We start from the raw sequence: 26,002 nt of genomic DNA, 5'->3' as shown, positions 1-26,002 counted from the left end.
AAGCACGCATTATGACTGGAGTGAAAATGAAAAATTCAAAGTGCATTTTAAATCTCATTATTTTAATCTGAAGCTCAGGCTTTCAAGAGGAGGGGGAGTTAACCCATAATTTCTTAATCTTTGGCCTTGGCAAGACTTTTGTTTAATTAACACCAGCTGTGACTCCATTATCTCTGCCTTTGGCTCAAGAATCCCCAGGGTGGTCTCCTGAAAACAACCATTTGTTTTCTGATTAGAATTCTCCATGCAGTTCAGCCAGCTGTCACATCTCTTCTCCCAGCTGTGCCCAGCAACAGAGACAGATGAATATGCTGCAAAAATGTCACTTGACACCCAGCTGCAAACCACAAACTGTCTCAGAGGGACTTTAAACATTCTCCCATCATGATCAGCAAGGACTGATGACGAGTCCTTTCCATCAAAGCCACCTGGCTATAATCAAGACCTTCCACTGTCATTTAATACAGAGACTGTTATTATATTATATTATATTATATTATATTATATTATATTATATTATATTATATTATATTATATTATATTATATTATATTATATTATATTATATTATATTATATTATATTATATTATATTATATTATATTATATTATATTATATTATATTATATTATAGAGCCAGTTTGGTGTAGTGGTTAAGAGCGACAGGATTCTATTCTGGGAAATTGAGTTTGATTCCTCACTCCTCCACTTGAAGCCAGCTGGGTGACCTTGGGTCAGTCACAGCTTCTCAGAGTTCTCTCAGCCCCACCCCCCTCACAGGGTGATTGTCATGAGGATAATAATAACATACTTTGTAAACCACTCCTACAGGGTGTTAAGTTGTCCTGAAGGGTGGTATATAAATCAAATGTTGTTGTTGTTGTTGTTATATTACAATTTAGGAAGCCAGTAATTCTATTACTACTCCTGACATGGGATAGAAAACCAGTGTAGTGTAAGGGGGGCGGGTTACAGTATTAGGTTAGGACCTGGGAATGATAGGTTTAAATCTCCACTCACCATGAAACTCACTGGGTTAACTTGGACTAGTCACACTCTCTCGGTCTAACTTACCTCACGGGGGTTGAATCCAGCCAGCTTTTTCACTCAAAACTGAACTAGACAAGACAAATTACACATCTATGCGAGTGGCCAGATTAATTTTTCCTCACCTTCCTGTATCTCTTTTATCTCTGATGAACTCGTGTCTGTGGCTCTGCTCTGTGTACGCGTCAGCAAAAAAAGTGGTTTACATTGGTGAGCGTCCGCGGACCATATCATCAAGTCACCATTGCAGAGTAGTGATTCTGCTTTGCTTCCACTTCCCTCTTCCCACACAGAAAGGCAATAGGGGACAGGGGGTGGTTACAGAGGATGGTTTAAGCATGCACAAACTGGTGGTGCATGATGGGATACCATTCCTGCATCTTGGAGGAGTACAGAAGAAACCTGTGCCAGCATGGACATGGGATCAAGCACAGACTGTGTACAGGAAAGCAACAGGGAGACACATTTGCATGTTGTTCAGTGTCATGACTCATTCGTATCATGTAGTACGGTTCTCAGTCTCACCTAGTTCCCCTCCTTACTACAGTCCCACATAGCTTTTGTCCATTCTGGTCCTATGCCCCCCCCTCTTTTAGGTAGTTAGATGAGATTAAAGTTGCCAGCCCCCCTCTGGGGGGCAGGGGATCCCATATCTAGGGTTGCCAGCCTCCAGGCAGTGGCTGGAGATCTCCTGGAATTACAACTGGTCTCCAGGCCACAGAGATCAGTTCATCTGGAGAAAATGGCTACTTTGGAGGGTGGACTCTATGGAACTATGCCATGCCACGGTCCTTTTCCTCCACAAACCCGACTTTCTCCAGGTTTCTCCAGGTTTCACCCCCCAGATCTCCAGGAATTTCCCAACTTGGAGCTGGCAACCCTACCCATATCCCCACCTTTCACCCTGTTTTCACCTGGCCAACAGGGAGAGGAGTGGGGAGGCAGGCCAGGAGCCACTGGAGCGCATGGTAAAATAGCATGCACATACACACTCTGGAGGCCCCAGTGATGCACTTCCAGTTGAAAACTATAAACTACAGGGTCTCGGCAAAGCCAAATCAGCCCCAAACATAGCAAAAACACTATGTTTGGGCTGATTTTGGCCCCACTGAGACTCCGTACCTTCTGGTTTTCAACTGGAAGTGATGTCATTGAGGCCTCCAGAATATATGTATGAGACACATGGATCACGGCCCCATGTCTGCCTAGCAACCCCACCCCCATCCCCTGATTTAAAAGTAGGAGGAGCTAGCAGCCCTAGCTGGGATCCTTCCTTATTTTTTACCAGCAGAATAGTTAATTGGATCTAGTCCCTTCGATTCTTGTGAGGATAAAATGGAGAATGTGGGAGAACCGTGTTTGCTGCCAAGAGCTCCTTGGAGGAAGGGTGGGGTTAAATGTACAGAATCTATAAATAATAAATAAAATGGTATTGTCTCAGCGCTCACATGCAGAGCACACAAATAGTCCTGCTGTACTCATGCACCACAGTCATAAGAGTATCAGTTCCATGGCACTTACTTTCTAGGAAGTTTGCATAGGATTAAAGTCTAGATGCATTTTCACACACAAGTTACACTGCGATCAGTAGGACTCATGAAAGTATGCCTCTGGTTGTAGGGCTCAAATGTTTTTTTTTTTCTAAATTGCATTGTAATGCAGATGTAAGCCTGTAATGGCCAGGTGTTCATTGGCATTACAAATGCCTCCGCACTCTCTGTTTAGCATTATCAACAATGGTTGGGTAGGAAGGGCTCAAGTAGCTATCCAACCTCATACATTGAAAGCATCATAACTGCTTGCAGCATGAGCTTTTGTGGGCAGGAAGCAATGTCATCTGATGACATCCTGCAACTGAAGAAGCAAGCTGATTTCTGCAGAAGTTTGTGCTGCATTTAAGTTTGGTCGTTATCTTATGATCCTTATTAATACCACTCTACAAAATACATGCACAATATATGGGCTGCAGAGGATGCACATATATGTTTTATCAACATGTCTTAGGGAGCAAATAGAACATTCCTTTAAGTAAACATGCTTAGTGTTGTGCTGTGCAATACTAGTTGTTGCTCACATGGAGTTTAAAAGGAAATGTCATAATTTAAGTGGCTGTAGAAAAGAGCAAGAGTCCAGTAGCACCTATCAGACTGACAAAATTTGTGGTAGGGTATGAGCTTTCGTGAGCCCCACCCTATTCAATCACACCCACCATTGTCATTCACTGGCTATTATCATTCAGCTTCTACAATCACTCCTCTCTCCAAGATATAAGGACAGATGGACTCACATTCCAGCTGTATCTGAAGAAGTGAGTTGTAGCTCACAAAAGCTTGTATCCTACCACAAATCGTGTTAGTCTTAAAGGTGCTACTGGACTCTTGCTCTTTTCTACTGCTAAAGACAGACTAACGCAGCTACCATCTTGATTTATCATAATGTATGTGTTTTAAGTGTGCATTTCCTACTGGGTATATGAAGCTGAGATCATAACCGTTAAGTGACACATACAGCTGCTCTTCTGGAATAGACAGGCAGACTTTTAACAAAATGGATGATGTGATAGCAAAAGTGCTGGAACACAGTGTTGCATAAGTGGAAGAAAAAAAGTCGGATCACAGTCATTCACAGTTGTTTGCTACCCTCTTTGAATTTGCAGTCTATTCTCCACAGGACTACAGAAATGACGCACCGTATTGCTAAAATGAGATATATTACACACAAAGTAGGCTGCAATAAAAAAAAATTAGATGACAGTGTTAAAACCATCCTGAATATTGTCCAGAATAGCTCTATCCCCTCAGTGGGACAGGGATTAAAGGAAAGGCCGCATTCAGATAGGTGAGGCTGTCATTTAAAACCAAGTCAAATGGTGCTCTTTTCCTCAGGGAGTCACACCTCAAAAGGTGAAGCTCTGCTCCTGTAAATAATATAAACTGCCCAAGTCAGCAACACCTACAAGTCATGACTTTTCTCTTCAGCAGCTGCTGTCCTTTGGACTGAAACCAGTTGGTTTGACCTATTCTGGGGCGGGGGTGGTTTTTCCTTTTCTCTTTGAAGTAGAGTGTCTAGTTTCTCCCTTATTCTGGATAACTGAAATAAGACCAGAGACCACATTTATGTGACTTGCTTCAACTGCCCCTATTTTCTGAATCTGTTTCTAGTAAATCACTATCCCTGTTTGCCTTTGGGGGACGCCATGTTAAATTGTTAGTGTGAGCAGCTAGTATTGTTTGTTCTTCAGGATGCAGATCCTTCCCCAAGGATCCAGAAGTTAAAACTCTTGAATGGCTAATGATACATCTTGTCTCTAGCATACATGCTTATAAATTCACCTCCTTCCTCACCTCCCTCTTCCTCCCTACATAAGTCCCTTACTCGTGTATACTTCCTGCCTCCTTCTGATACCTTCTTCCTCCACCAAACTTCTGTTTCCTACCCTTTGTACCCCTTTCCTGCCTTGTTTGTTCAATATTAGTGTTAAGGGGAAAGAACAAAAAACACTATTGTATAAAAAATAAACTAATATTCATAGTTATCTGTAGTGTTACCCTTTCATGTTTTTTACCAGTATGTAGTAGAGCTGGAGATTGGAAAGAACAGGAAGGAGCAGACCAGAATTGCATCTGACTGGAAATATAAACACCTCTGAAACCCTTACTGGGTAGTTTAGATACGTTCCTTCAATGATCTTGGGCACAAAAGGGAGTGGAAGCTGCCTAATGCTTGTCTTTCTCTAATTTCAAGGACAATGTAAATTGAGAATCCCAGCTTTATGTAGGGCAGTTGAAAAATTCTGATTGAATAATAACTAGGGGCTTCAAATGCCACTGCTGAATTAAATGCGTTAGCATGATCATTAGCACATTTTCTGCGGAGATGAGCAGCAAAGGTCCAAATTGAGTTGTGGGTGAGAGTAGGGGAGGAGAGAATGCCTGCAGGATATTAACTCTGGTGTCCTGGCTGAATTCCATGATTTTATTTTTTTTTTGCTGATCAGGAATTCCTAAGCATTTTAATTAGTGGCTATCTTCACTCCCACTTCCAAAGACATCCCGTTTCTCCCCTACTGCAGCAATAGATGGTACTGAAGGTAATGTGAACAGTAAGGTTACAGCAAAGTGCTACGCTATTATTTGTGTGACATACTGTGAGGTAAAATGAACTGGAGAAGGCAGCATTTTCAGAGTATGGAAGGAATTAGGGTGGAAGAAAAACACATTGGGAGAAAGGAGGAGGTGATAGACAGGAAACAATACCCTTATGAAAGCAAGTCTACTTCAAGCATCACATTTTTTTTTATGGAAGTGTTCCCAAAGCATCCCTAACTACAACAACAACAACGTTTAAAAACTTTGAGTATAAGTCGTTTCATGTTATGATTTCCATTATGGGATTAATTTGAGGGATTACCAGTATAAGAAGTGGTCCATACACAGCTGTTATATGTCAGTATTATGCAGAAGGACTAGTAAAGACTATCTGGATTCTTTGGGAATCCAGCCTTCAATTTTCAGCCATTTATTGATTACTCTTAATTTTGAAACTGACTCTGGCCCTCTGAAAATTAGAAAATACGTAAGGCAAGTAGAGATTTACATAAATGTGTATAGTATGTTCTTTGATCGCTACCCTTCACATTGGTGCATATTCCTCTGTTCAACATACTCAGGGTATATTCAGGTATCATTCAGATAAACCATAGGTTGTTTGTACAACATACTAAGATTTTGGTCTGCCGCATGTAAGTAGAATATGTAAACTTTTATTGACTTCTCTCTACATCTCAGAAAGAAGGACACTTTCTCTCCAATGCTGTCTCTATGTCAAGGTGACCTCAAGGATGGATGCTGCTAAATAACTTGTGTTTTGGCAATTCAGATGTCACACAATACAATTATCAAAAACAATGGTTAATAAATCAAATATACATCCTTCCAACAAGGCACGGTTTGTTGAACTGCCTGTATTTTGGTCATCAAGACCAACTAGTCTTCCTTGGCCATTTGTGCTGACAGGCTTAATTTTTGAGCAGCTGCAGTGTAAATGGAGCTTTCACAACTCCTCACCAGCTTAGTGACAAAGTACATATTACATACAAAAGCATCCAAAGATGGGGGGAGGGGTTAGCAGACTCGGGAGATTAAATATGCGTTTGAAACCCTGTGGTTGGAAAAACATTTGGAAGGATTCAGGAAAGGAAATGCCTGGGAAGGAAAAGGTTAATCTATCCCCTACCACTCTTCCATTCAAGTACCTCAAAAGGCAGTTTTTCAGTTAAAAAATAATGAGGCATCATTACAAACATTTGCATGCGATATGTAGTTTTCCCTGAAGATCGGTGAATGGTGGGGGGGAGTAATTTAGCTAAAGCTTACAACCAACATTTATCGATCATATTATCTTACCCATCCTCCAAAAGCTCAGGGTAGCATACAAGACATTTCCCTTCTTAATTTTACCCTACTATCAGCATTTGTTTGTTTGTTTCACAGTGAGAAAAATGAAAATAAATAAAATAAATTTATACTCCACTTTTCTCTACAATGGGTCCCAAACTGGCTTGCATACTTCTCCCCTCCAGCTTCTCCTCACACCAACCCTGTAAAGTAGGTTAGTCTGAGAGAGAGTGGCTGGCCCAAGATCACTCAGTGAATTTCTTGGTGAGTAGGGATTTGAACCTGGGTCTTCCCAAGCCTTCTCATCATCTATGGAGGTTTCAAGACTGTGGCCTCCATTAATATCAAGTTGTCCTATGTCATATTTAGTTTTCCAAAACTGTGTGCTTTGTGGTCTAATTTGATATGTAATTCATAGGAGACTCAGTGTGATGTAACGGTAAGAGTCCTCTTTCATCAATTTCTTTTTCAAGGGACAAATTGACAAAATTGATGAAAGAAATTGACGAAACAGGAAACAAGCTAGCATCCTGTTGGGAAGATCCATCTACACACCTCGGTCCTGGTGTGTATTCACATCCCATATGGGAATGTGAATACATCTTCAGAACTGAGTTCTGTTTCCCATCTTAAGAACCTAAGGATTAAAATACAAACAGAGACATTAAGAGACACATCCTACCAGTCTTCCTAAGAAACTAAATTCTATTCATTTGGATTACCAGGAGAGCTTGGACTCCGGTTTCATTGTTACCCATATATGGACATAAAGCAACAGCTGATCATTATTTATTGCAATATTTATTATATTTATTGAGATATTTATTGGCTATTTATTGGATATTGATTGCTATGATTGTGGTCTTCATGATTCTGATACAACTTATGATTGGTCAATGATGAGTTTATGAATGATTCTGATTGTAATTGACATAGTTGATTGTATTTGTTATAGTTAATGACACGCTGGGGCTAGTTATAGTTAATTGATTTCTAGGAACTTTTATATGAGCACTTTGCACTTTAATACAGAAAATAATTATATAGGTTAGTATTCGTATTGATCTTCACGGGGACTTTTGGTTTCATTGTCGGCATCTTTATACCTGTGAGAGCTCTCATTAGTAGATGCTACTATCTGAGGCAAGTTACAGAGATCATATCATACCGGTTCTGAAAGAGCCACACTGGCTGCCTGTCTGTTTTCAGGCACATTTCAAAGTTCTGGTTCTTAACTTTAAGCCCTAAATGGCTTGGCACTGGGGTACTGGAAAAATCACCTCTTTCCAAGCTGTCCAGCCCAGTGTTCTCTCTGACCTCACCTTCTGAAGTGAGATGGTGACCAGAGACAGGGCTTTTTTTGTAGTGGTACCTCATCTGTGCAATGTCCTTCCTATTGAGGCTTACCTGATGCTTGCTCTACTCCTTTTTAGCTGACAGACCAAAATGTTTCATTTTACCAGGACTTTTAATTAATGGGTTGATCTTTTAACATTGTTTTTATAGTCAGCTTCTAGACTAAAGACTGTCTTAAGAGAATGCTATATGTTTTAATTTGTTTTTATGTTCTTGCTGGTGTTTATATTGTTGTTGTTGTTATGGTGTTTGTGTTCTTATTAGAAATAATTCAGATAGATAAATAAATGTAGTAGCATTACAGTGGTAGGAAGACAAGGGGTAAAGGAATAAACTCTTCTTCATTAGCAACGTCTTAAGGCTACCAAAGTAAACTATTGACCAAGTTCTGACTATTGGAGCTGAAATGCATTTGAATAGCAAACTGTATTACTTATATATTGAATTACATCATCCTCCATTCAAAATCATTTTAATAGTTTTAGCTATGAAAGGGTGTTGTTTGTTTTTCTTTATCTCTTATAAAGCTTAAGATTTAACTTCAAAGTAAAAAAACTACAGTTTGTGAGCTGAGTAATTACAGAGACACTATGGTTATCTGCTAAAGGGCAATGTTGGTGGTATCCTTTATGATTACACACAAACTGGTTTTGGACTACATTTCCTAGGAAATTTATATTTGATTTAGCCATGTAGCAGAAGCCTTAACCTGCCTGTGCCTCCTCTGATAAGTTAGCTGCACTGTTCATTGACCATTCTTCTCTTGAGGCAGGCCAACAACATCAGTTATCTGCTAAAAGCTAATAAAAGTACAGGCTGGTTTAGCAGACAGCACTAGCATTCGGATAAATACAGATAAGAAAATGAGTGACACAGACTCTTTGGGCCAATGACCCTTATCTGCTACTTCTGTGCAAATAAAAAAAAATGGAACGTTCTGGGATAGAATTTTTTCTTCTCCTTCCCTGCTTCTCAAGAACTATAAGACAGATAAGCGCCACAGGGCTGCTAATCATATGAGAAATAGCTATTTTTGTGGCTGCTGCACAATTAGGGCTGGTTCACATATTACTTGCCACCATTTTAATAATAATAACAACAACAACATGCAATTTATATACCGCCTTTCAGGACAACTTAATGCCCACTCAGCGCGGTTTACAAAGTATGTCATTATTATCCCCACAACTAAACACTCTGTGAGGTGGGAGGGGCTGAGAGAGCTCCAGAGAGTCGTGACTAGCCCAAGGTCACCCAGCTGGCTTCAAGTGGAGGAGTGGGGACTCAAATCTGGCTCTCCAGATTAGAGTCCCTCGCTCTTAACCACTACACCAAACTGGCTCTCAGATTTTCTTTAATCATGGGATGAGTCTATTAGTGTAAGCAATGCAACTCTCTGGGTGTTCACAAATCTAACCTACAGCAACTTCTGTAGTTATTGACATGTACTTTCCAAGCCTTAGAGGTTAGAACTAGTCAACTAAATGTGAGGAAAGGAACATACTTTGCATGGACACCAATAATGCAGTGATCAAACTGTGCCCTGATCTTGCTGTTCATTTCCCCCCACATAAATCAGTGAAGTCCACCGGGAATTGAGCCTGCCCTCCATTTACAGAGTCTTATTTCTTTGATCCATGCCTCACTTTAAATTCAGTGACTGATTGTATTAGAGTAGAATGTAAAACTGATAAGCAATACAGCACAGAAATGTGCTGTAAAGATGTTATTCCATCCGACCCAATTGCTTGTAATTATCTCTTAACTAACTAATTAAATATTATCTTCTTTCATATTTTGTTCCAGAATATTCTCCTAAGGAGCATCAAAAGCATGCACATCCTCTAAATCAAGACTATGTGCAGATGTCAACTATTTCCAGTTATAATAGCATTAAATCAGAGAGAAGCTGCCTTATACTAAATCAGAGCATTAGACCCATTGGCACAGTACTCTTTTGTGCATTGACTGGCAACATCTCTGCAGGGATCTAAGTCTCTGTCTCTCCAATTATAAGAATCTCATTTAAAAAAAAAAAACAGGAGAAGCTGAGAATTGAACTGGAACATTCTATGTCTAAAATGCTCTGGTGGGGCCAGCAGTAGCCTGATAATTTGAGCTACCATTTCAGCTTTGTGCTGTGGTTGCAATCAATGCTGGTCACTTTTGGACCAGCAGCTGAAAGTACAGGACTTTGATTCTGTTCCTGTGTGCATTGTGCATAGGGCTGCTAAGTTCCTGCCTGGGGTAGTGGGAGGTGGGGGGTAGGCTGTGCCTGACAACCCTAGTTGTATAGAATAACCAGCAATAAACCAATACAAAATTAATGACAACCACTTGAGAAAATGATAACCTGGAAATATGAAAGCATTTTTATTTCCCAGTGTAAATCAGTTCTGTATTACAAGCATTCAAGTCAGAAGCCATTTTGCTAATTCCTTCAACATAAAGCAATTTCTTCTTATTTACTATTGATGTCCAAACTCCTTTCATGCTGTAGAGCTACTCTACAGTGCAATAGATAATCTCCAATAAGTTGCTGTTAAGGGTGTAAGGTGAGAAAGGCTGCTGCGTCCTTTTAGCAGCTGTACAGCTGAATAAGCACTAGAAGCTGAAGGATTCAATATAATGGATGTGTGGGAATCATGCTGCCTTAACCCATGTCAATTATGAAATGCTTTGCAGCACTGGAAAAAGGTGGGCTGCTAAGTATGTATGCTTGCTTGCTGAATTGCTCAGTGCTTCTTAAGGCATTAGAACTCTGTACTTGATAGAAAGGTGGGCTGGAAGGATGAAAATCCATTAGAAATGTGGGAGGAAGGGCAATCAGAAGCACTTTTCAACACCCTTGGTTACAATAACCTACCACTGGCTGGGACCTTCTTTTAATGGCATTTGTGCAATGTGAGGAATATATATCCTACTGCCCAAATCTACTTTCCTTGGAAATTCCACTTAAAAATCAAAAGAATGTGTCTCCTTTCTTCCTTTTCTTTGAACAGTTATATTCCAAGCTTTCATTGTTCTTCAAGGCTTAGCTTATTTTTTTAGAAAAAGGAACCTCAAATTATGTTACGAGTGTCATAAATTAATTTTCAGAACCTGGCACTTATTCTGCGATATCTGTGTTAAATTCTCATCATGAGTGTTCTTTGACTTTTGTTCTGGATCATGTTTAATTTTCATTGCTCTCCTCTGAGCTGAATCACATCCCTATGGATTCCTTAAGCCTGGAAGAACCAAATCTTGCCATTGAAAAGCAATAGCTTCCTTTTCTTCTAATGCACTTCATAAAAGTCACACAGGCACAAGTTGATAAATTTTAGATTGGAAGCTTCTCAGTGCATGGACTAGTCTTTTCTGTCAGTGAAAAGTGTCATGTACATTGCTGGTGCTATATTAGTAAAAACAGTTCCCTATCAAAATAAAACCACCTGGTAAAAGCAACAGGACTAGCAGGATTAAACTGAAGTAACCCAGACAAATATTTTTGCTTCAAGAAAACCTGTGTCAAAGATCATTATTTTAAAAAACAGAACTGATAGGTTTGACAAATTACATTCACAATTGTATCCCTATGATATGAGGATACAGTAAGTGGAGATTTATTATTAAAAATCCCATTTACAGTAAGTAACAATACTTACTGTAAATTGAATTTTTAATCATAAGAGAAGGTATTTTTTAAACAGGAACCAGATCGTGGAGACAACTTGAAGAAAAATGGTCTCCGAAGAATGTGATCAGTTAGGGAACTGAAAGTCATTATCTGCACAGACTGCAAAATTATAGCCCCAAAGCCTCACATTTTGCACTATGCATTATGCCATCAGACTTCATTTCCAGCCTGGATGCTCTTCACTGATGCTGCGCACGTACCAGATATGGCTTTCCTTAGATGAGCATGAAAGGAACTGTATGCATGCTCTACTAATTTAAGTTCAGTGGGAAAATGATACCCATGCAGGATGAGGACTACACAGATAGTTTGGGATAAGATGCTAGAGCTGGCTTTAATGCTGTTCAATTCAGGCTACTTTCCTTGTTGCATGTCTGTTGCGCTTCCATAAGGTTTGTGTGAATTATTTTTCTCCCCACTCTATTTATTTATTTACTTCCTGTATGGTCCACCTTTCCCACTGAAGCTCAAGGCTGATCACAATTTTTAATGCAATAAAACAGTATATTACATACAACAATCAATACAATAAAATTGATTACAAATTAGAAAATGATGTAGTAGAAACAGTACAATACGTACAGTAAACTATCTATGTACAACTTGCACATGTAAATAGAAGCTGTGATTTTTTATTGGAGTCTGTGTATAATTGAGGCAACACAAGCAAATGGGGAAAAGTTTTAGGAACATGACAGGGCAAAACTATCCTCCAAGTACATAGATAGATCCAGTTTTACAAATGCAAATATATTCCTTTACATTCCACAAATGTGGTACTTAACTTTTGCTTGAAAACTTTGAAGTTCATTTTGCCAACTTTGTGCATTCTTCATAACAGTTAACTTTTTAATGAAAATATTCTGAGTAAAAGTACTTTCACCAGTCAAGTGTTCCATATTTATGTATCACGTATGTAATGTTGTGGTTCCAAGGTATATTGAGATCTACCTTCATACATATAAGCCTACTCAAATATCCCAAGAGCTGCCAACCTCCAGGTGTGCAACCACAAACCACCAAGGGCTGCTCTGGAAACTACAAAGAACCTATGGAGCGACACCTTTCCGGAGAACTCAATCAGAATTGTTACAATGTTAATATTATAATAAATTTATATATAAAATGCAAAGAGTGCTCAATTTCATCAATACATAACAATAAATATACCAGACAGTCTATATCACAATAAATAGCCTATTACTACAACGTCCAACTGGTGGGAAGAAATCCAGTAAAAAAGTTCACTGTCAGTACAAAGTCAGCACAAAAATAATTCATTAATCTAAAGTACACACTGATATTCAAGCCAAATCAATCAATATTTGATGCTGTACATGTTCACTTCAAAAATAATTCAATACAAAAATAGTTCATTCATCTAAAGTGCACAAGAATATTCAAGTCAATTCCATCAAACAGTAACAAGGTCAATCATTTGATGCCATATAGCCAAAGGTGCCCGAGCAGCGTCAGACGGTCCTGAGAATGCTAACATGGTGGTGTGTTTTCGAATGAAGCAGTTGCTATATTGAAGAAATACCTATGAAGAAGTGAAAGTACGAAATGGGATTGGACAACATATGCCAGCAAAACCCGTAGGCGTGGCACTTTGAAGCTTCGCGGTTTCACAGACATCTGCAGACAACTCTGCAACATCAAATTGTTACCGTTTGATGGAATTGACTTGAATGTTCGTTGAAGTAGATGAAACTGAGCACTCTTCGCACTTTATATGTAAATTTATTATAATGTTAACATTGTAACAATTTTGATTGAGTTCTCCGGAAAGGTGTTGCTCTGTAACCTCCAGGTGTGGCCTGGTGTTATCCCAGAATAGCAAGGTGGGTCCTGGAGATCTTCTGGAATTGCAACTAATCCCCACACTACAGAGATCAGAGCCAGTGGAGAAAATAGCAGTTTCAAAAAGTGGACTCTGTGGCATTATACTCCATTGAGGTCCCTTCCCCAAGTGGTGCCCTATCATCAGCAATTTCCTAACCCAGAGTGGGCAACTGTATGGTTTTTTTCTTTAAATGGGTTAATCTGCAAATACGCACACTGAACATGGAAAGGCAGACTGGCAAAAATGGTATTCATTTCTCAAAAAAAAAAGTAACATTCACTTGGATTCCAACCCCCCCCCCCCCGCCGCCCCCCGCCGCCCAAATTCTTCTTTCAGATGTACAATTCAGATCTTTCCTTTTACTGGTTACTATGCAATTGTCAGCTACTTCTCCAGCTCCCAATTGAACAACTACCTATAAATTCCCATTTTAGAAACATCCAATTACTAACCTGCTATCAGTTTACATAAAAAGATAGTTAACTTTTCACTTGGCATAATGTTACACCGACCCTAATATGCCAGGAAAATAAATGAGAAAAAAATTAAATGAGAGAATGGGAATTGGAAATGCAATGAGAGTAAGTGTCCACAAACACATTTACCAGCTTGCTGTTGGCAAGTACATTTTAAAAAATTCCAATGGGACCTCGTTGTGAGGTCTGGGAGATTCCATAGCCTTTCATGATGTCATGCTGAGCTCCAGAGAGACTCACAGTGCCATTGTAAGCAGAGATACACCCTTCTAAGTCCACTGAAGCCAAGAGGAGGGTTGGGGGTCTTCCCACCCCCATCATGCTGGGTCATGGAGGAACTGCAAGAACCTCCAAAGTACATGATGCCTTAACCAAGACTCCATTCCTTACTTGTGGAGAGACAGCATCAATGGTGAACACAGATTGTGGCTAGCTTTATTTGTAGACTTTTGACAGTAAAGTTCTCTACATACAGGAAAAAGCAGTCCAGAAAGAGTAATCAACAGACTGCTGAGAGGCAGTAGTTACAGAATATCCTTAAAAACAAAATGCGCCTTTCCATTTAAATATATTGTATCCTATTCTGAGGCTGTCTCTTAGAGTATCTAGGTAGTGAAGACCTTTTAATTTCCAGGGAGGTTTTTTTGTTTTTTAAAGTCTTTTAACTTGTTTTGAATAATGCTGCAGCTGGAACAGTTGTATGTTGAAGGTTTAGGATACAAAAGGAGGTTGAACTAACAGACAGAGAGCCAAGCTACAAGTGACTTTTTTCACGTGGAGAACACTTGGTTTTCCTGGGAAGTGAAGTCCGAGTGTCCTTCCCCTCTCTGTTAGAATCGCTGCCTGAAGAGCCAGAGAAAGCTGGCGGCAGCGGCAGCTTTTGCAAATCGTTTCTCCAATCATAATCCTGCTGGACAAGAGGGCTCCCAATGATCGTTTGGGGGCGGGCAGCTGCTACTTTCTTCCTGGGGGTCCTGCTCCTAGGAAGCTGCTCTGGAGAAAACCACCGTGTTGGTGAAGCTCCAGCCACAGCGACAGCGGAAGAATCTACTGCTGCTCTAACATGCCCTCATTCCAGTTTTTCTCCAGGAGCTCAGGAGCAGGGGGAAGGGCATGTTTTTTTGTCTTGGGAACACTTACATCATCACCCTTGAGAACACAGCTAGTAGGGTTCAAAAGACGACTTATGCAGTGATCTAGCCTCAAAAAGATTAAAGATTTGTTCCTCAGACTAGCGAAATGGTCAAATCTCATTGAAATCAATGGCATTGAAGTGCTTAGTTAAATGGCTAAAAACACTTGATTTCAAAGGCATTAAGTCCTGTGCCTGGTCAGCTGGACTCCCGGATGGACGGACGGCAATGGCCAGTGCTGAAGCACAGGATTTGCATCTAGTGGACCAGTGGCTCCAGCAATGCAGCTCTTCCAAGACTCAGCCTAAATAGGCTAGAAGTTGATCTGGCTCAGCTGCATCTGTTGGCAGATGTTGGAGCTCAGGAGGCAGTGTTGTGCTCTGGCCATGATCCTGCAAGGAAGTATCCCAGTGTTCTGTTCTGAGTCTGTAGGGAAGGGGCGTGCTGCCAGCCTCACACTTCGCCTCCTTTGCACCATGTCTGCCTGGGCCCTTCACCACTACTGTTCCTGTGGTGTGGGAGGCAATTTGAAGGGGCAATGGGCCCTGGGTCATGTTCTGCCTGGCAGGGGCCTAGTGATGATCTCTGAGGCAGGCGGCAAGGACACTCACTGGCAGGCTCTGGTGCTGCTGGCGTGGGGTCAGCCAGTGCCTCCATCCTGGCCCTGCTGGTCCTCAGGCTCTTCCTCTGAGCTCTCCAGGTCTGAGTCACTGGCTGGTCAGAGGGGGTCATGATGATGATGATGACACATTAAGATTTTAGTTGCATTATTACACTGTTTATGCATAAGAAATATTAAAGATGCTACTCATCCTTATGTGTAGTTATATGTATAAAATGTTCAATGAGGGTGATAGTTTGGAGTCATGTGCTAAGTCTCGTGTCAAATATCTCAAGGATTACCAATAATCATTCCTCCTTCCCCCTAATAAAGGACAAGCAAACCAGTCTAACATGTTATTTGCCACATGAGTAAATAAAACTGGAAGGTTCCATTTAAATATTTGATTACGCATACAGTTGAGTGAATCACATTTACTAATTAGGTAAATGTATTGTTCCTTTTAATAGGACATTCTGCTTTGTCTTGATGACAGGCGCTCATGGGATCTGGTTCCAGCATCTTCTTTTTGAGCAGAAAACATAATGGAGTTCATTCAATTTTTTTACTCCTCATTTGCAGGTCAACACTTCCTATTACTCCACACCTGAATCCCTGGGACATTCTACTGCTATTGTCACTCTTCCCCACTTCCAGCAACACCTACCAGTGAATATGTATGTAAAACAAATCTTCCTTAGTTTTATGGGGAGGATATTGCAGGGGCCAGAATATTGTTTCCCAGCAATCACACTGAATGTGGTTCTTTCCCCATAGTCTGGAATAAAACTGGGGCCAAAGCTCACAGCAGTGAGCTAATACAGAAAAAGGGATGAAAACCCCTGTGGGTCTGCCGCTTTCGGGTGTAACATTTAGCTAAAATTGAGGGTGCTTTAATAAATTAATCTGCCATTTAAACATACCTGAGAACTTTAACACTGAAATATAATAAACATGATTGTTCTTCGACTGGGAAAGGCAGACTGTAAGTTTTTGGGAACTACCTATCACAAAATTGCAGCTCAATGGGTGGAGACAGTCACAAAATGTTGACTCAGTGGGTGGAGCCATTCACAAAAATGGTGGCTTGTACAAACATTACTGCCTTTCAGCACAGCTCTGCAATATTCCACTATTTTCCCTCAAAAAACTACCCCATTCAATTAGAACTTGCCCTGCATGGCAAATACCCTGCATTGACCTCTACGTTTTCCTTGAAGAAACAAATAGCAGCTCCAAAGCAGCAGGAATGAGTCAGTAGCACCCTCTTTTCATATCCAGAGCAAGGGTACATGTGTGTGAGTGTGGAGGAGAGGGAGAGATTCTGCTGGTGCTATCGTTTTTTCCGTCCAGAGCAAAGATGCATATTTATGCCTCCTCCTCCTCTGCACAGAACAGAAAGAGGAGAGAAAAGCTGCTGTAGCGGCTTTAAATGAAAGGATAAGGAAGTGATTATAGCAGCTCTGGAGGAGGGGCACAGAACTGCTTTTAATTGTTTGAAGAGTGATTGGTAACTCCTGAATAATCTTCTGCCTACCCTTGGTCTACAACAAAAAGTAGATCAATTTAAATTCAATTTCCAGAATTACTATGCGTATTAACAAGTGGGATCTCTTGCAGGACCTCCAAAACATTCATAAAATTTGTAAGGATGGGGTTGGAAGGGTTTTCAGCTGAAGTGTGATGTGAAGAGGAAGTGTTCAATTGGTGGCGGTGGACTTATGGACCGAAAGAGCCAGTACTGGATCTAGGGTTAAACTAGATGAAGCAACATGGCTAGGGAATTCATCCTGTTTTGTTAACTGAGCACAGCTGTGGCTCAGATAGGAGTAAATGTGAAGATGAGCCATTTTTGTGATCTTATTAGCTCACCCGCCTCCCACTCCAGAAAGAGACTATTTGCTTTTTAGGAAAAAACATAAACAAATCAGTGTGCAATCCCCTGCCATTATAGGTTTGGTCATACCACCAAATTTGGTCATACCACCAAATTCCTACACATACAATCATTATGCTTGTACATTTCTGGATTCTGAGTTTATTGCTTCTGGGATGTCATCTCATCTAAGAGTGACTTTTTAGTCATACATGGTTACCCATTCATTCAGCTTCCTGATTAGTTGTCGTTTATTTACCTAATTCACTGGCCTTCTGGAGCATTCTTTTACCGTGTGACGTGTTATTTGAAGAGGCTTCAGACACATTAAGAAAGCAATTCTCAGCAGGTCTACTCAAAGCCTACTCAGTTATATCCTGGTTTACTCCCAGGAATATGTTCTTAGGATTGCACTGTAAGTCTAGTTCAGCCAATAGTGCAACAATAGTTCCCAGTGTTGTGTAAGGCATGTAGTCGCATTGTATCCTCATATATTGTGTAAACTAAAACTTCCTCTTCAGACAACATATTTGCTCTTTAATTCCCTGTGTTTCACCAGGTGTGTTGCTCTGCAATCCTACACAGCTCATGGTCCAGATGAACTAGAGTTGCAAAAAGGAGAAGGCATTCGTATTTTGGGGAAATATCAAGAAGGCTGGCTAAAGGGAATGTCATTGGTCTCAGGAAAAGTTGGGATCTTCCCCAGCAATTACGTCACTCCATTTTTCAGGTCTGTTATGTAAAGAGGTAAACCTAAGTAGGTAAATACAAAAAGAAGTGAAATGAAGAACTTCCCACAGGTTAGATCACATTTGGTTCAATGCAACTAATAAACTAAGAAGTGGGAAACAGACAAGGAGACAATAGAACCATAAGATGACAAAAGGTATGAAAGGAGTGCTGAAGAGTGATAAGGAGATTACAGAGATCCACAGTGAATTCCTTACATTTGGCCTTCATTGTGGAGATGTTGGAGAGAGACCCACATCTGAACCCCTGTTTTGGAGAAATCACCTGAGGAGCAATTTTAAATAATGAATGAAGAACAAATGGAGTTTCAGAGCTAACTGATAAATTAATAAGTCACTGATATTATATGGCACTAGAATGTGCTTAATAAATAGGATGCTTCTGAGCAACTGATCATTAAAATCAGCTTCCTTTGAAAAGGTGGGTAACCAGTCTAACACCAATTTTTAAAGAAGGAATCCAGGGGGGAATCTGGGAAATTATTAACCTGTAGCTTGATATCTGTCCAAAGTATATTGGCAAAAAGTTTATTAAAGCCAGAATCATTGACACATAGACAAACCTCACTGAAAAAGAATTTGTGTGGTTTCTGCAAAGACAAATCTTGCTTCACTAACTTTCTATAATTATTTGAGTGAATAAGTGTTTAAGTAGGGCTGATCGGGCACTTGCAATTACAAAACATCTTAAGTAAACTCAGCAGTCATGGTATAAGAGGAGGTCACATCTTATTAATCAGTCACTGATTAAAGAAAAGGATGATAATAGAAGGACAGTTTTCATAACAAAATAAAATATTGGTTCCCCCAATAATCTATGTTGGGTCTGATGCTATTTTAGCTAATCCATAAATTATTTGAAGTTGTGATGAGCAGTAAGATGGTCAAGTTTACTGATGAAAACCAAGTTATTCAGGATAGTATAAGCCAAACTGGTCTATAAAGAATCCCACAAAAGATCTTTCTAAACTGGGTGAGAGGTCAACTCAATGTCAAACAAAATTTAGGGTAACTAAGTACAAACTGATGTACACTGTACCTGACTGGGAAAATGGATATTGGGATTGTGGCTACAGCTCAGTAAAAACATCAGCCGGGCATACAGCAGCATTGAAAAAGGTAAACAGAGCTCTGAGAATTATTATGAAAAGGACCAAATATAAAACTGCCAGGATTATAATGCCTTTAACTTTCAGACACTTCCTAGTTACCCATCACAAAGCATTTCATAGGTACAGAAAAGAATGACTAAAATGATCAGGTGGGTTGAGCACTTTCTCTATAAGGCACCTTTAGAAAATGTTGGATATGTTCATTTGGTATTAGTTACAGTAGTATATTTTGGACTATTATATGCTGGGGCACAAAGGAAAGTATTGCACCCTTTGTACCATCTGTATAGTCTTCCTGTAAGCATCTGGTTGATGGATGCTGGACAGTTTGGTCTGATACAGCAGGGATCTTCCTATGTTCTTGTTGGAAGCAAGTCAGCAGATACAGTATTGATTTATTTTAAAATCAGAATTAAATATGGTGAGAAATGGTAACAACAAATGCAACATCATTTAAGATATCATGATTTAGACTAAACAGAGGCATTAGAACTCTTTCCCCATTTACTTTTGTTTCTTAAAAAGTGACAGTCGATTTCAAGAAGTAATGATCTGGAAATGCCTTGTCAGCCACGTATTGGACTCCTGAAAAATTACTTATGGATTATTGTAGCTCCTGGTAGTACTTATTACAGGTTAGACACTGATAGATATGACAGTGAAGCGAGAGTCCTGCAGAAGAATGAACAGTAGAAAGCCCATGACAACTTTCCACGTCAGCCAATTCTGTTTTAATATGTAGTCATGTCAAAAGAGCACAGCCCATGGCTTCATGGGGTACAACATACTGCTACTCTGAAAATACTTAGAGTGGTAAGAGGTGAGTTGTTGAAAGCAGCCCAAGTACTAAAGAAATGAAACATGAAATTTGGTAATGCATCCTGAGTTTTTCTTTTAAAGGAATGTGTTGTTTTAGTTGAGAAATCTATATTTTTGTTTTAAAGTATCTGAAAGAAAATGTGACATTGAGTCATTCCACACCGGACTTTTAACCGTCTTGCATACTTGTTTGAGGATAAGCCAGATAAGGTGGGCGGGGGGAGTCATTTACATCACAGTAAAGCCATTCCTGCTTTAGTGGAAACAGGCAATGTTCGGCTCTGTGAAGCAGCTGGTATGTATATTTAGTATTTTCTGTGTAGTATCTTCCTAGAAGCTGATGCTATGATGGAAGGCAATAGAACTAGGATCCCTTAAATCTCCTCTAAACTCATGTTCAGCCAGGAGAGCTATATACTTTCTAGATAAATGTAAGCTTTAACAGTGGTGGAAATGGTGCTGCGGCTATAACCCCTTCCTTCCAAAGCCTTGTACCTTCTTCACTGATCTATGTTTCATATATAAGACCCAGAGCAGACCAGTTTGTAGAGTTCACTCTGTCTTTGTATCTATTAAGTAATGTCTACCAAGTGGTCCCAATTCCAATGAAGCTTAATTGCCTCCCTTTGTTTCCAAATGAACGTGAATGTTAGGTGACAGTCAATGCCAGGCAAACGGAAAAGTGAAAGTAGTTTGCTCCCCAGTCAATGTCATAGTCTGTGTGACCTGCAACCAGATAAACCTGCAATTAGATAAAAAAATTGCTTTGTTCAATGCCTGACTATATTTTTGCTAGAAAGGATGGAGGGACAGGGCAGTGAGAGAAGCTGACAATGGATTTTGTTCCATGCATTTGAACTATGATGGTTGGATGTTAGATTAGTTTAGGTGGAACTCAGTTAATTTTGAGAAGAACATTTGTCATTCTTGAAGTGGTTTGGTTTGAGATGATTATAAACCCTTGAAACCCTTGGTAATACAAAGAACTGCAGGAAAATGAAGCAAAGAATTCCACGTTTTCCTCTGTTGTATGAGATATGACATGGCCTATTGGAAATCTAACTATCCATGTTATTGCTTTTACTGAAGATACACTTATTCATTTCTTCCCTTGCTTGTATTTTACCATGTTAAATTGCTTAGTTCAAATTGGAGACACCAGAGCCACTTTGGGCCCCAAATTATCCCTTCAGACATCCACTGAACCCCTCGCTTGAAGGAGAGACAGTGATTCTTCTTCATCTCTTTGGTTCATTTATCCATGATGCAGCCTCTGATAACACAGTGGGCCCGCTTCACCAATAAGCAAAAGAAACAAACAATCAAATGCCTGGCCCAAAGATATCCTAAGCAGCTTCATAAAGCACCTCAGTCATGAACACCAATTTTAAGGCTTGCTATTGTGTATTCTCCTTTGGAAATCTTCTCATAATAAATTGATGCCTTGGTTATTTTGATGAATCACTGCCCCATTATTAAATCATAAATCATTTTTGAAGCGCAGAACAGCCACAGGAAGGTAACAAAAAAGCTAAAAGCGCAGCCTTTCCCTTCTCTCAGAGGAGTTAATGCAGATATTTCTCCATGGCTCAGGTTCTGAGCAAATTAGGAGCACTTATTTAAGCACCAGCATCATGTAGAAGATTGATGGCCTTCCCAGCAATTTAACAGATTTAGGTGAAAGAGCTATGTGGCCTCATCAGGGAAAGAAGAGGAGGGGAGTAATAATAAAAAGTGACAGCAACTCACCACGGAGAAAGAAACTGCAACTGGGGAAATGGAATGACAAGGAGTAAAGAGTGTGAAAACTCCCTCAGATCTTCCCCTCAGGACCATTGCCCTCCTTCGTGTCCCATCAACAAATCAATTTGTGTTTAAAAGCCCCGCTCCCTCCCTTTCCTCTGTATCTTCAGAGACAATTTAGGGGAATCGGTAAAGCACAGCTTGGTGATCAACTCTGGGGATTTTTCAGCACCGTGGAATATTAACAGTAAAATAGAAGATCAGCTAGTTTATAAATGAAGCAAGATTAATTCACCAAGCTTCATTTGCTCCTTAGTGGTGCTCCCTTCTTTGCCATCTTTCAGTTAATCAGCGATTTTCAACAAATTGCCATACAATGGATTGAGTTCAATACACAAGAAACTCACATTTTATTCCCTTCCCTGCTGTTTTATATTCTAGTAGGTAGAATAAATCCTGCAGCTGCTATCTTGCTCACTTCTCTCTACAAACCAGAAAACATGAAATACACTCTGGATATACTTGTTACTTCCATTCCATTTCCCCCTGGATTTTTCCTTCCAAAGTATTTGCTTTGCTTTTGAATCATGTGGACATAAAAAGTTCTGTCTGCGTTATTTACTGCCCTGCTTCTCCCCCGGTTCTTTTTATCTGCCATTTCATGCTCCCAGACAAATACCTGCAAACATCAGAAAATGGCATAGAAGTAGACTGGCCTCACCACCATCAGCTGCCTAGCTGTCACTTCCATTCCTGCTAGTCATCTGTGCATGCATACTTACTCAGTTATAAAAATGAATCCATAACCCCATACCATACACATGCAAATGTTCACAATATCAGTAAATGTTGCAGCTGGCTTAGAGGATCAGTGGAACAAGGGCACCAGTATTTACTATTATAGCATCAGGGAGAGCTGATTAAAGCTTGGATCCAGTGGAGCATTTCTGCATAGGGAAAGATTTCTGCCTATGGAAGGCGACTTTCTCACCTCCTCCTTCCCTCGGCTGCCCAAAGTGTCCTTCCAAATGCTGTTCCTAGGGAGCAGCATTTCACGGGGCATTTGGGCTGCAACAGAAGGGGGAGATGTGAAAGCTGTGCTCCGCAAAAAGAAATCCTTCCAGCCACAGAAATGTTTTCATGAATCCAATCCTAAAGCCCACAGTGGCAGATCACCTCATAAAATCTGGTTGTCCACTGAGATTACACTGCAGCCATTCAAGCACTGGAAGCTTTGTCATTCAAACCGGCTTTGCTCACTCCACAGAAATACTTGCAGGTTGATTTAAACCAGAGTGGCAATTAATTGTAAGAGACATTCTTGCACGTTCCGCTTTTGAGTAAAAATTGTAACTGGCTTTGAGTCCCTTGTAAGAAGAGCAAGTCATATCTTAAATAAATACATAGAAGAAAAATGCCCATTGGATATGTGCATGGCCTGTACTATTAAAAACATGTTATTTGTGGTGTTTTACATGGGAATGCAGATTTTGTCATTAATATTTCTGTTGTGGAATTCTGGTCCAGAAATTTTGCAAGGTTTTCCAGATTCACGATCAAAAGGGATCACTTACAAAATTGGGGGAAAGAATGAGAATGGTAGGGTTGTGTGCCTTACTTCTGATGATGCAATGTGGGAAAAATAAATACGCAGGGATTCCAGGATATTTTACTTCATAATGTTTAAATATATGCTTGTCTTATTTTGTTGTTTTTCATATATGAACCCAGAGTCCTAGATCTGGATTGTACAGCTGCATTTGCTTTCTGATTATCTAAAATAATCCCACATTTCTCTCTCCTCCTTCCTTTTATTTGACTCTCCTAAACAACCAGGAAATCATCAAGCTTCCCTGATTCAAGAATGCCTTCCCTTTATGCTACTTGGACATTATCCACTTCCTCACTTTCATCCCAGGGAAGCATCTCAGAGAATGGCCCAAGGCAAAGCAGACCTTTGAAATCCGCCTTCATGCCGACATCTCTGGCCTCACCTGTGAGGGAGCTCTCTGTGCCAACTGCTTCAGGGCAAATAGCATCACAGAGGAGAGGACGTGGCAGCAGTAGGAAGAGTAAGTCCTGGTGAGACAGGCATGTGGAACTGTTCCCAAGTGGCCGTAGAGATGGCTAGACACCTTTAATTAGCACACTGAAACTCGAGGCTGATGCAATAAACATAAACACTATGCTATGTCTCCCCAAAAGCTGTAAACTTGCATACAACATACACATATCCAGCTGGTTGGAAGTTTACCCTGCCGAAGGCATGGATGTATAAGCTGTGGTCTCAGACAATCCAAAACTTTGCAGTAGGATTAATTGTTCAGACACTATCCAGAGAGAGATCTTTGTGCACAGAGAAAAACAAGTTAATTCCCTGCGTCTCACAGGTCTTAGTTTATCTTTCGCACTTTAAGTAGAACTGAGATTGTAGGCATAAAGCAGAAGCTTCAGCAATTTCTTCTACAAAGTTGCTGTTTATTTGAGGTTGACCCAAGATCTCATCAGGACAGCATTTATTCTGAAAGGATATCCAAAACATTAATGTGTATATAAGATAATCTTGGCACCAGACTAGACATGGGCATGAACGGGAAAAAACCCCGAACAAGCTATTCCTTGTTCGTTGCCATCCACGAACAATGAACAATGAACAGTAACAAACATGATCCTGTTCATAAACATGTTCATTGTTCGTTGTTCATGGCCCCTTAAAGATCCCTTTAAACTATCAGCTGGCAGGTAGCAGGGGGAATTCCTCCCTGCTGCCTGCCAGCTGATAGTTTAAAGGGCCCTTTCCTGCCACGTGCAAGGGGCAGGGCCCTTTAAACATCCCACAAACTGACCTTCCCAATGTCCAATACCCACCAAATTTGCAGGGGACATAGTCCTCACTGCCCCCCAAAGACCCCTCAAGTTTCAGAGAGATTGCACCCCGGAAAAGGCATGATCCATGTGTGTCCCCCGCTTTGCTGTCATTTTCACAGTGGCAAAAATGGAACTGCCTGTTGGAAGGCAGCTACTTTCAGGGGTTACAAACTGACCTTCCCAATGTCCAATACCCACCAAATTTGCAGGGGACATAGTCCTCACTATCCTCCAAAGACCCAAGTTTCAGAGAGATTGCACCCTGGGGAAGGCATGATCCATGGGTCCTTCCCTTTGTGGTCATTTTCTCTTCACAGTGGCAAAAACGAGACTCTCTGGTGGAAGCTACTTTGAGGGGTTACAAACTGATTTTCCTAATGTCCAATACCCACCAAATTTGCAGAGGACATAGTCCTCACTGTCCTCCAAAGACCCGCCAAGTTTCAGAGAGATTGCACCCCGGGAAAGGCATGATCCATGGGTCCTTCCCTTTGTTGTCATTTTCTCTTCACAGTGGCAAAAATGGGACTCTCTGCTGGAAGTACTTTGAAGGGTTAAAGCCAGAAGGAAAGCCAGAAGGAGTTCAGACAGAGTTTAGTCCCTGCCGTTGCCAGGGGAATTGATTGAAAGGCCCCAGACTGTCTGGCTGCTGACAAAGGCAACGAACGAGGCTTGCAACAACCACTTGTTCGTTTAGAATGGAGCCTCACAAACGGCTTGTTCGTGAACAGACGAACAGGCTGTTCGTGGTTTTTTCCATTCGTAATGCTGTTCGTGCCCATGTCTACACCAGACTACATGATAGCAGACAAGTCAGTTAGAAAATGACAGTAATCATGCTTATTTATATCATAGCATCATTAGAGTAACAAAGTCTCAAAAGTCAGGGAGACAACAGGAGAAGAAAACAAAATGTAAGATTAACAGGAGATGAATTCATACAGATGTAATTAATACACAGGATTTGTTTGCTGCATAAGAGAACGGGAGCCTTTGGACAGCTGAAGGTGACACATCTATTGGAACAAAGGTCACATTCAGGGTTATAAACAAAGGCAAAAACACCTTCAAGGAGATCCTTGAAAGTATATATAAGGCATTTGGTTTTGAATGTGGAAGAAAACAAATAGTTTGCCATCTTATTGCTGACCCTGCCTCAGTAAATTTAACTGCATCTGACATCAAGAAATGTAGGTGGCACAGATAAAGATGTAACATTTCTGGAAACGTTGAAAATCCAGAAATATTGGAGGAAATGGAAATATTTCTAAGTCACTTTCTTATTAATCCTAAATTTATTTTA

General features: G+C 40.4%; 1 protein-coding gene across 2 annotated transcripts in view; it reads left to right on the top strand.

Moving 5' to 3' along the window:
• Positions 1-26,002, top strand: part of SH3RF2 (SH3 domain containing ring finger 2) — a 127,662-nt gene that overhangs the window by 95,945 nt on the left and 5,715 nt on the right. For both annotated transcript variants that reach the window (XM_054977232.1, XM_054977231.1), the window contains exons 6-8: positions 16,115-16,209; positions 17,968-18,138; positions 23,668-23,903. In XM_054977232.1, coding sequence (XP_054833207.1) covers positions 16,115-16,209; positions 17,968-18,138; positions 23,668-23,903 — 502 coding nt within the window. The remainder of the gene's footprint in view (positions 1-16,114; positions 16,210-17,967; positions 18,139-23,667; positions 23,904-26,002) is intronic.

The sequence above is a fragment of the Eublepharis macularius genome, chromosome 4, assembly GCF_028583425.1.
Source record: "Eublepharis macularius isolate TG4126 chromosome 4, MPM_Emac_v1.0, whole genome shotgun sequence".
Taxonomy (NCBI): domain Eukaryota; kingdom Metazoa; phylum Chordata; class Lepidosauria; order Squamata; family Eublepharidae; genus Eublepharis; species Eublepharis macularius.
The sequence above is the reverse complement of the archived record's forward strand: the minus strand, read 5'-3'. Positions and strand labels throughout refer to the sequence as shown.